Source organism: Bombus vosnesenskii, unplaced genomic scaffold, assembly GCF_011952255.1.
Source record: "Bombus vosnesenskii isolate JDL3184/JDL3185 unplaced genomic scaffold, Bvos_JDL3184-5_v1.1 scf7180000013352, whole genome shotgun sequence".
Taxonomy (NCBI): domain Eukaryota; kingdom Metazoa; phylum Arthropoda; class Insecta; order Hymenoptera; family Apidae; genus Bombus; species Bombus vosnesenskii.
The window spans coordinates 3,963,271-3,975,838 of record NW_022882988.1 but is presented as its reverse complement, the minus strand read 5'-3'; the positions used below and the strand labels follow the sequence as shown (position 1 = coordinate 3,975,838).

The window sequence follows — 12,568 nt, the reverse complement described above, 5'->3', positions numbered from 1 at the left end:
GATTTTCCTCGTTTCTTTCATTTATTTTTAGCAACTATTTTGTCTGTTATATGTTTGACATCCATGAATAATTGATATACATAAAATAACTAAATTGGTAGATCGCGTTTGCCCAACGATTTAGGAAAATACGAATCCTGCTATTTTTCAGTCTGTGTAAGCGAGGACTCGACACGGAGAAAAATGACAAGCTCAAAAGTTTGAAACTCGCCGGAACAAAGATTACTATGACAATGTACTTGTAACACAGAACGTTCATAATACGGACGTGGTTTTTAGATAGGAGAAAAATTCGGTCGGCCATCGATTCCTGCATTGGAGGAAAAGTTTCACGGACTGGTTACAGCGGTGATTACTTTTCTTATTCCGGGAGTGGCGCCTTTGTTCCGGAGGTGGCAAACTTTGCCAAACACGCGATCCGTAAAGATGAATCGATGCGAGTCCTAAGTTTTCTCAGCCAGTGGGCTTCTCTTTGGATTCGTCGCCGAATACACGAGTCTCGTCCTCTATGAAGTCGCGATTGTCTAGATTCAGAAAACAACCAACGTCGAAATTAATACTTCATTGTGGAAGTTTACAATGAGATACAAAATATTTTCGATAAGTGAGAATTTCCAAAAATGATCGTTTTAACAGTCCAATAGAATGACTATATCAATAGTCTACGTTCAGAAGAACGCAGTATGCCTCGACCAGATTATTACTCTTTTCAATCATTTCGTATTAAAATACCATCTTTCTAGCCATCAAGTGGCGCAAAAATCAAGCAGTCGACTAGCATACTTTCCCCACATAGCCCTCGACTAACACCACGTTAATAGGGAATTTAATATAAACAGATACAACCAGAAACGTAATTCTAAATATTTTACTGGCTGTGTATACGATACCAAAGTGCTTATACTTGTTGATGAACGAGCGAGTAAGTAAATACATAATTAAAACAGCGAACTCGACACAACGGAACAAGGATACCGTGAATTCCACAGTTGCAAGTTCTTTCCGCGTCCAGCTGCGAACCGCGACATCCCGTAAACTTTTCAATTACCACTACCTCCGAGATAGAATGCTGTCCGACATCGTTTCCAAGAAGAAACCGAATTCTTTCTTTTGTTAGCGCAACTTTCACCTGTGCCCCGAGTCCCGTTGGACGATCGAACGATAAAAAAGAAAATAAAAAAAAGTAGCAGAACTAACTAGATTCGTCTCGACGACTCAACACGCAGCGCAGATTCGTAGAGAGAATGAGACGATGCTCGCGCGTGAATTCGACGAGAAAGCACAAATGAAAGGCCGACCCTAGCCAGACGACGATCCAGGATAATCTTCCTGATCCGTTTATGCCGCGGATTTCGATTCACCGGGGAAGGTCTCGCGAGATATTGTGTCCTCGTTTGCGATTCACGAATTCTAATCGTGCCAACAATGCCCGGATTAAGATGCATAAACGAACCTATCCGATCATTCCCCGTTTCCCATTCAACAAGATGAACTTACACTGACTGCCGCTTGTGCACGGAACTCTGCGCTTTGGATTTTCGCGCGGCTTCAATACCTGCTGATAAGAATAACGCTGGTATTATTGGGAAGCGATCATGGGAATTGACGTTCGTTTTCGTTGCCTGTCGAGAAATCAGCCGGTTCATTAAGAGCAATCGGTTGATAGTGCGAATTAAGAGCGCACGCCAGCTTGATCAACTGAATAGATGATTCGTGATCTTATCAGCCGTGGAAACAGCCACGTGCCACGGGGTTCATTGAGGCAGGCGATACAGAATACTGATAGAGAGCTCCGAGCAATTTGTCATTGCTTGTACAATGCGTACGAATGATACATACAAATGAATGAATTTACGGATCGACACGTGTGGCGAACTGTCGATGAAAGATATCCGTATCATTCTCTCACGAACTTGATTCTATTAGTATATAAATCTGCGAAAGCATTTGTACATGACTTTTATACGAGTGTGTATATATTTTTCAGAGATCACAAAAGTATTTACATAGTCCATTATGCATTGTATCAATCAGCCTCAATGTCGAGTGGTATACTATATATAACCTATATATTTAAAACGTGTCGTAAGATGTAAGACGTACTGTTTGTATATTAATTTTTCAATAAATATATGTTTACATATCTTGTAATTTTTGTGTATTATACATTTTCAGATTGGTTTCAAATTTTACCTATGTAACCATTACATTCGTGTATCGTTACAACGCTAATAAAATTGCAGAGTATTTCATATAACATATACAATACGAACGTAAAAGTTTTTTATGGCAAGTGTTCAAGTACTTTCGTAAGCCAGCAATCTTACACATGAGTGAATTTGCGGATCGTACGAGCAATAAATGGCCGATAAACATTACCAGTAGAATCTTCTCTTAAAGTTACGTTTAGCAGTATGTAATCTTACTAACCGACACGAGAGACGTCAATGGTGTTAGAACGCGCAAATTGCAACAGTTTATGAGAAACATAAGAGGATATTACGTCGATGGAGCGCTGCATGTAGCACACGGATCCTGCCATTGAAGACCGTCGTGGCGCTCGTAAGAACAGTCTCACGGATGGTAGACGCAATCGAGGCGACCGATGAATAATTCATCGACATTAGATTCTTGATAAATTTCCGCCGGGGAAATTACTTTCGCGGTCAAATCGCCCGTAAAAGATGCGCGCTCTATCATCTTCGCGAACCAATCGTCGATAGAACCGCCGATAGAATCATTGATAGAACGGTTCATAGAATCGTGTGCAGAATTTTTCATGAACTCGACGATAGAATAGAAATACATGTAATAAGAAAAATAGAAAAATCCTAAGGAATAGAATAATATTATGGAAAGTATAAACATAACGATATCGGTGAGAATGTATCACCCAATGTAACGCTCAGACACTTTAACGTAGAGAATAAGAATCGTTAGGAATGACCACTGCGCGTTTCTTGATCGCTATCACGATAGGAACTCGTCTCGTGGATAGGCGTCAATCATCGTGCCAATCGTAACATCCGGCGGTGTCAATCAGTCGAACAATACTTTCGATCGTGTACGGTCGACGAGAGTTTCCATGATGTTCGACGATAGATTTCAAAGAACGTCGTTCCCACGAGTGATATTAATCGACCATGCTCGTGTTGCTACGTTTCGGATGTCGACAGATCGTTTAATTCCATTGCAAGATCCACTCGAAGGATATATCGGGGGAAAAATGTGCAACACGTAATTCCATGCAGAGAACGGAAGTACGGCAGAAAGACAACGAAAAGGTTGGCCAGGCGTAACCACGAATACGACAACGTCGCGAACGCTGACTCAGCGACAAGGTATTTTAATGCAGCGCGATTATTTACAACAGCGACCGTCGTAAATTGTATCGCGTAAAATATGAAGCCGGCATTACGTGCACCACTACAAACAATTGATGAGTCGGTGAACTGTTCTTATCGGAAATTAAACGTTGCCAAATTCGTGGCCATGTGTTACATTCCTAGTTTTCACTTTTTGTCCTTCACTTTGCACTTTGATAACGCTCTTTTGCGCGTTATTTTATCAAAGGAGCGTACAATGATAAATTGTGTTCGGCTGAAGGTTGCTTTAAGTATTTAATTGACATAACGAAAGCTCGCTGATTTTCCCAACATACGATTCTTCATTTATTCCGCGTTATAGCTATAAAATCATTAAAGAATTTTTCATTTTCGTATGATAATATGATAAGAAACAAACTATATCGTATCTGTAAATCGTGTTAAAAAACGATTCATCCTTCTCATCCCCAGAAGATTATATTCAACAGAAAAAGACAAAACGTGCTAGAAAACTACTTCAATCTTGTCTTACAACAGGAACTCAATATACAAGAAAATGAAATTCTAACAAAATCGTTTATAAGTTTAACTGTTCTAAGGAGATTTTATCGTACCGTATCTTATGCCTCGTACGTGTATAAGAATAAAAAATCTTAGCATGGTTTTATAATCAATGTGGTAGATTACATTCAGATAAATAGATTCACTCGACGACAGTTCATTTAATTGGATAGTAACTATTTATTTTTCCGCTACCAATTAAAATTTCTACTCTGTACCATATTTCTAAGACTCTCGGCCGGTTCGTAACGAGAAAGAACAGCAGCATCTTCGCCGTGATTTAGGCTACCTGTTAATGAGGCCTCCGTCACAAAGTTATCGAGCAAGGCTCGCGTAGAACAGAAGGAAATTCCGCGAGAGACAGCGTCGAATGTTCGACGAGCACGAAATTAATTGCTCGTCACGGCCCGTTCCCCTTTGCCGCACACGGAGCTCGGGATAAAGTGTCAAGGGAGAGGGCTTCTTCATGCTCGCGAGATCCTCTCGTCTCATCTCGAGCCTTCGCGCGCTTGACAAAGTGCATATGAAATATAACGAGAATGTGGGATGCGCCTGCATCCCGTGGGGCAATTTCGCACGAACACGTTATTACTCGAAGTGTGGGAGGGAGGTCCAAGAATGTACGGTAAATTTACCATTCCTTCGTAGCGAATATAAAATTTTCCTAATCGAAGCTTCTCCGATCTCGTTAACGTAAGCGAGGTGTAATTATGGCAATATATTTATGGCCCGATAGAGGCTTATGATGTTACAGTTAATTATAACAGATAGTAAAGGATTATTCGTATTTGTAGATCAACGGCTTGGAAAAGTTGAATTTGAACTAATAGTCCAAAATTTATTGAGATATATGTGATAATAAATTCTGATTATGCAATTATTTTGACAATAGATTCTAAGGCGATTCGCCAAGGTTATTCAAATTCAATTGGTAGCTTGAATAAAGGGAAAAAAGTATACTGATTATTCGTATTAAAATCCAAATTTATATTCCATATATATATACTCTAATCAGTATGGATTTATGGTATTAAATTTTAGAAATAGCGCAGAAATATCAGAAAGAATTGAATCAAAGACTTTACGCTGCACTATTTTACAGAACAACGATGCAATATACATAGTTCGTGATTAACAATGTAATAAGAAGAAGATCTCAAATATCACAAGTAAAAAAGAAAATTATTATGCATGCAAACAAGTATATCGGTAGATTGTTATATAATATGTTAGCTAAATGACTGTACCCTGAGAAGTAACTGGATACACTGAAACTCAACTGTCTTGAAGCTTTGGCCAATAAATACAAATTCTAACACTACTCAGTATGGTATATCGCAACTTGATAAACATACGAACTAATGGACAAAATTTGTACAATCTACCACGGTATGCATTATAATCAAAACTAAAACGCTTGTTTGATATAATCCTGTAATAGTAAACAGATGACAAACGATACGCGAAAACAACCTTGTAAGAACACAAACACGTGTTCTAAATTTCATTCTATAATTTAATTCACTTTACTCGATTTAAGTTACTCATTATTCATACATATCAACTCGAAGTAAAATAGATCTTACACAAGTTGTCCACAATTGTTTCGTAACAGAGAATCTTTCGACGTTCGAATTTTATTAGCAACAGGATAGGAGACACGATAAAAATGGAAGAGCGGAGAAACGTTAATGCATTCGTTTCCAATTTCCCTTGGCCAAGCTTTTGCAATTAGCCCGATTTCACGGGTAGTGTTTAATATTAAACGCGATGACGCGGCGTGAATCTAATGAATTCATTTATCACGGCTCACTTATCCCTTCGATCGAGTTTCTACTACGAGTCAAGTCAGGTATTCTCGTCTTCTCGGTTCCTCTCTACGTACCGCAATTTCCCAGGTACTCGTATATGGCCACTGTTTTACGGTAAAGTACTCACCTGCAACAGAAAAGAAATATCGATATCGATTATTAAAACGTTCCTCGAGACAGAGTAGCTCGCGACACGCGCACGCATGCTCCGCGTTTTATTACCAGTCCGACTGTATGCACCACTGCGTAAACCAGCTGTTGCAGAGCGCCCGTAAATTCTATTCTAGAGTACATCCGCCGTTTATCGTTTGAATAATAATGGAACAGAATGGAGGAAAACGATGTTTGTAACCATAATTCAGAGGTTAAGATGTTGAACGATGTACGTGATGAAAAATACAGAAATAATATTTTCTTTAATGGAAGCGGACGAATAAAGCTTTAAACGCTGTAAGTGCTAGAGGTCAGTCGGAGTTGATATACGAATACGCCACTTTTATCCTTCTTTTTCTATGGAGTAATAGGTTCTGCACCAACGAAAATGCATTGATTGGAAAGGAGAGTGGCATTATTTTTCGATTAAGTAAGACAATGATTTTACAAACTTCAATTCATTACAAATGTACATATATGATGGAACCATCATAAAGGTTCTATATAATTATTTTAAGAAATTGATATCGTGATTGTTTCGATTCTGTTTTGTTAAGTATTTAAACTTTAAATTCAACAGCTGCATTTAACAAAAAGAAAGATTGAATAAAGTACCACGTTTTTATAAATTCATTCACGAAAAGCTGATCTGTGGCAATATTTTTATACATAGAAAAACAGCCCAGCAGAGCGTCAATCGACGATTGAAAAATGATAACGATCAAGTGTTATTTTTCGCGCCTCACTATGTCACACATCGTGCAAGATAGTAATCGTTAATCACCGGATAAATCAATTCACGGTTCGATTAATAATCCCATCGCTTCGGATTTACGCAACTGCATCGGGCTACCTTCACCGATCAGATTTCCCCGCGACATTCGTCCCTCTTTCATCGCCTCTTTCCTTAATGCATTTTACACCCCTTGCGGGGGAATGACGCGGAATGCAAAGCAACTGGAACTTTTCATTTCCTGTTATCGTTCCGGTTGGAACGCTGACCCCGAATAGCGACAAAACATTGTTATGACTGAGAGGATAAATCCAACAATGCCGCGAGAATGGAATTTTAACGGGAAGTGGAAGCTGGCTAATTTCAATTAACCTTTCACGTTAAATCCGAGAGAAAAGAAGGGAAAGGTCACGCGCACGAGGGCGTTCACGTCAGTACACGCCATTTACAACGATATTTTTACGCTTTCCCCTTTCGTTCTTTCTCGACTTTCCAAAAGAACGATAATCGAAACAGGTAACCCCATAGCCTCAACCTTTCGCCTGCGTTGTAAACTCGATAAAACTTTTTCAAAAGGAAATAGGAGAAAAAAGAAAGATTCCAATTCCCACGCGTAATCGAACCTCGATACGATTCGTCGATACAGAAGGATATGTAACCACATCCGCTGAAAGCAATCGAACAGCGTAAAAACTTTCGAAAACAGGCTACAAAAGCGTTGCCTGAACAGTGAAATATCACGCTATCCGATGTCCCCGCGATTCGAAAGCAACGCGAAAATCTTACGATACTCGAGTATCGATGAGCCAAACGAATAGAGTCTACGAGAAAATATCGTCGACCATTAAAGCAACGGAGGACAAGGAAGGGGAAAAAAAGAGGAGAATGGAGCGGGCAGGAGTGGCAGTCGTTTATCAAACGCGTTTCCAGGGGCGTCAAGCGCGGAGACGTACTTTTTAGCGTGTGACATCAGCAGATCTATTAGTCACGGGCCTGACGATGAGTTCTGTCGGTTGACGGCAGACGCGTGCGGCAATTACGTCGAATCTGGAAAGGAAGCGACGTCTCTACGTAAGGGCAAACAATGCCAGGCTAACGTTACCAGTGTTGGAAGCCTTTCATTAGAGTTTAACGAGAAAAGTCGAGCGAGCCGACTCGTCACGCGCAGAACTTAACTTAACCGAATCGTCTTTCGTCGAAGCGTCGAAATAAATAACATCCAAGGAAAATAACGACCGGCAAAGAAGAACGAACAAATTACGAAACTTGCTGTAATTAACTCGAGAAGATAGCGGAGAGCCTTCGATATTAATTAAAATACTGTTCTGTTCTATCTAAATCGATTTAATCACAGAAACGTCATTCGATCCCATTAATGACAGCCAAAGAAATAGCAGTCGTAGGCGTGTCCTGAGCTAAGATCGTTGGAACGAGGTAAATCCGACTTAACGTGTACAATAGTCTCTTTTTGGAGGGGAAAAAGGGCGAGTTCGTTTTGCTGTCCTGCCTCCAATCGGGAAAGTAAAGCAATCCGGTAACGAGAATCTCGTGAATATTTCATTCGAGCCGCTTTTAAAGAAGAAGCAGAAGCACGTCGTTCGAACGTCGAATTTACGCAATAAACCACGCCTCGCGTTTGCGTCTCTTAAGCTGGAAAGTTCGATCGGCATCCTCGATTCATAAGGACGACAACGACAGCGTGAATGGAATAACGAATTCAACGATGACCAATCTCAGAAGTCGAAGGCTCGATGACGCTATGGGTTAATGTACACGTATTTGCGACTCGTGCAACTCGACAACCAGACACGCTTCAACAAGATTGTAGAAATCGCTATGGCAAATTAGGCGATATAGAAACGTATAAAACTTTATCGAGCATTCGACTCTTCATGTTTACTACCAAACGATTAAAACGTTGCAGAATCGTTTTAAACTTTCCTTCGATGTTACTACTATCCCATTATTTTAATTTATCCAACCTAACGAAGCAACTCGATATCGACGAACTTTATCTATACCAGTAGATAGAGGAAATTCTAGCAAATCGATACCAATGTAAATTATTTTAAATTAATGTAAAACACGCCAACGTTCTGCATTAAATTAGACCAAATACAGATCGTCCAAGGTCCCAGAATATCCACAATTCCTATCTCGAATGCCACTAATCTCGAACAAGTCGTCCAATAATCCCCTTTGGAAGCGTTCGATAATCGAGCAATAACGTTGCTGGGTCTCTGACAGAGCGATGGGCGCGCCGCTTCCTCCGTTTATATTTAAATGATCATCGGTTACCGCTTCGCAGGAAGCAACTTCTAAATGTACCTTCACGAAAGTGCACCTTCCTGTACGGTCGATGCCTTCCATTTTCCTGCACAGGCAGATCATGCGGTCCCAGGTTCTCCCTTGACAACGAACTCACTAGGATCCCCCTGAGAGTCGCAAGGGTACTGCTCGGAATCTCTCTGTTCATGTCGTCAGCTCCCATATCATCGACGTTTCATTAACACTGACATGTCGTCGCTAATATTCGTTGATCCTCGTACGAATTATTTAAAAAGAAATAACAACACCGATTCCTCGAATATTCCGTATCGATGGATTAAATTTCGCGCGCTTGGAGATGCTTAGTGCGCTTCGACGAAGCGAAGCGACCCGATCTCCTCCGATCAAACGATCGATACTTTAATGTCACCGCGTGTGGACCACGCTCTACGTTGTTGATGATTCTATTTATTTCCAGATGAAACGGAAAGTCAACGTAAATAAACAGAAGTGTGGGAAGGAAGAGTCACACGATCGTTAACAGTGAGTCGTCGAGCGAGAACGCGATCGTCACGTAACAGAGCCGCCTCTTTTCGCCGTGATGCCCGTAACTGGCTTCTTCATAGGCCATCGCCGACGACCAACAGCAGCGACGGCACGTTACGTCACCATGTAAATTTAATCGGCTGTTTAGCGGCTGATGGCTCGCGCTAAAGGTCGCGTGCGGGCGTAGGTTCGCGGTGCTGCATACGAGGCTCGACGCACGCTATCGATCCGGCTGTCCACGGCCTGTGTCCCCTCGGAAAACCGACACCATCCTCGTCACGATTAGAAAGTACCTTTCTCCTAGATCGATTTAGAAACTTCGCACTTTTCACCCGGGAAAACATCGACGAGCGCCGCGACTCGTCGCAACCAACCACTTTGCTGTGTTCCTTCGAGCCACGTAATACACGTGTTCACGTATATACACTAAAAACAGTAGGTAACCACGTGATTGCGATTCGTGAAACGATTTCAAATTTCCCGATACCAGTGATACACGTAAGAATCGTTTCCACTTTTATATGTAACTATATATAGATATATGCACTTGTGTACCGTATCATACGGTACCACTTTGTATTCGATCACAAAGGTTTAAACGAACGGCAGAAGAGTTTTGTGGTATCGATCGAGAATCGTAGGCGAGAGAGTGTCGATTTTCAAATGGAATCGCGATCGCGGTAACAAGACGTCCCTGTGGAACATGCTCGACCGTGTGACTGACTTGCTCGAGAAGCCACAGGTCCCTCCTTACTCGTCGCAAGTCTTTCTTGCTCCTTCTACGAGTCTCTCCCACCTCTCTGTGTCGGTCTGATTCGACGACGGACAGTTGTGAGCTCTGCGTGCACCTTGGACAGCGTGCCGACTGTCTGTTTCAAAGGAGTGGGAATCGATGTTTCCATTTTCTCGTACACCACGCTCGAACAGCACATACGATGTATGTATGAACAATTACGAGCCGTGGTTGTATAACTACTCGGTTTCTTTAAATAGATTACTTCTGTTTACACGTTGTTATCCACCAGGCGCCATTGTTGAAAGACAGTATTAGGAGAAACAATATTACGCTTTCTGCGTCGTTCTTTGTCCTAAGTAACTTTTAGTTACGCTGGTAGACAGCCAGTTTACCGGTGGAATTAGAGTTAGAAATTCTGGAAGGAGAAATTGCTGAGTGCCAAGTGCCCTAGGTTCGAGTTCCGATCCAGTAAACATGGTCGTCCGTTTTTTGCCAACGCTGTCTTCGTTACCTCGTTTCTGCTGTTATCGATTATTTTGTTGCATTTCAAGTGTTCCGAATGCCACTTAACGGTTTATAGTTTCAGACGCTCGACATATTATGGATAGATAACGAGGCAAGATACTTGGCGATTCGTATTTCATCATTCTTGACTAGATATCTCGTATTTATCACACGCATAGAGAGAAATTATAAATCAATAATGAGCGATAACAGTCGGTAATAAATTAACTTGTTCTTCGAGAAGACGAATTAACACGTTGTCTGAATTTCTAATCGCTTGGATATAGCAGTTTCTTTATCTAATAATCAGTCGTAATATTTCTGTTGGGAATAAATCATGTCATACTTGTATTTGCGAAGATTAAGATCAATCTGAAGTTTCTATAGACACAAGTAAAGAAACAGAGCTCAAATGAGGCTGCGTTTTATCTATCAAAAATTCTAACAAGTATTCTACTTCGGATATTTTATACGCTTTTGTTTGTTACATACATTCTGTGCATTTTTATATCTCTAAGCTTTCATACAAGTGCGGAAAAGTCAGCAATCTGGCGATCAGAAATTCCTAGCAAAAAAATTAAACGTCTTACTTTCGCTACGTCACTTACTGGGATCAGTAGAATTGCTTCCGTTACTGGTCAGCCATGTTCGCGGCGCAAGTAACATTGAAATACGTCGACGTGGCATTCTCGCATTAAAAATAGACGAAACGCGGCGCGTCAATGAATATTCCATCGATCCACGTCGATCACGGGGCTCATTATTCACGGCTAACCTCGCGACTAGATAAAAAGAGATGACGTGGACGAGCCTCGCCACGATATTCAAATTGCTGCGACGTTTCTCAAGCATTCTGGCGTTTCTTGATTACGCCACGTTTGTCATTTCCGAGATAAGAATAACGAGACGTTTGGCTTCCAAGACATTTTCGTGTCCTGAACACGGAACAAAAGGAAGACGATCAGTTATCGGCTAACGTTTTCCTTTTCGTTGCAAATGACAGTCTTAACGCTAGAACTAACGACGAGTATGAAACTTATATTGGAGAAATAAACATGAAAATTATTTGGAATAAAACGCGTAATGCAATAAAAAAAATTATACAAGGATCGTTCAGATTTTTAAAAATACACTATTGCAAATCTACGATTTTCATGAAAAGTTGCAAATTGGGCCTTTTGCCTATTTCGATAGCTTTCTTCCTGGCGATTAAGATTTATACAAACTTTCAGACTGAATTTCCCAATTTTTCATCGCATATGTTACGTGTAAAGAGTTTCTTGAGGGAAACAGCATTCTGCTATGTTCGCCAGTGCTACACCAGTATCATTTTATTACACATTGTAAATTTATAAAATTTCTATGAAAGATCACGAACTGGTGGTCATTTCGTCCACTCCGATAGTTCCAATGTTAAAAATGTGGTTGTTTTTCTTCTGCTTCAGAAGTTACCTATTCATTCGCGATACTGAAAGCATCGTCGATTTTCTAGAAGTAAATGGTTGGTTCACTCTCGGTGAATCCTTTGAACCCGCTGTATCTCTTCGCTTGGTTAAACACCACGTTGATCGAAAGTCGTAAAGAAGCTTGTAAACTGTTGGGGAAAAGTGTAACGCTCGATTTAAGAGACTTCGGTGAATGCAAGACTGTTTAATAGGAATAGATAGAATATCTATGGTGCATATCTGTGGTGCACGGATAATTTGCAACGAGAAATCGACGCCGTAGCGATCGTTAATTTGGTTTGGTAATCGCTACGTTCCGAAGAAGCGACTTACGAGCTTCTCAGGTATAAATTAACGTTGAGAGGATAGGTCAGATGGGATCGAAGTCTTTAACGATGACAGTGGATTCCTTACTTAATAAAAAATGAAAGAAGGAACTTTCTAGCGTTTATACCTTCCGCACGTAATAATTTTTTTACTTAAAG

General features: G+C 40.7%; 1 protein-coding gene across 12 annotated transcripts in view; it reads right to left on the bottom strand.

The window, feature by feature from the left end:
• Positions 1-12,568, bottom strand: part of LOC117236706 (MAP7 domain-containing protein 1-like) — a 173,044-nt gene that overhangs the window by 81,415 nt on the left and 79,061 nt on the right. Inside the window, exon 1 of one of the 12 annotated variants that reach the window (XM_033499885.1) lies at positions 8,913-10,202. The exons of 9 other annotated variants lie outside the window; for them this stretch is intronic. In XM_033499885.1, coding sequence (XP_033355776.1) covers positions 8,913-9,075 — 163 coding nt within the window. In that variant the 5' untranslated portion in view covers positions 9,076-10,202. Of the gene's footprint in view, positions 1-8,912; positions 10,203-12,568 lie in introns of those variants that run through there. 2 more of the 12 variants (XM_033499887.1, XM_033499892.1) reach the window with 2 other exon arrangements.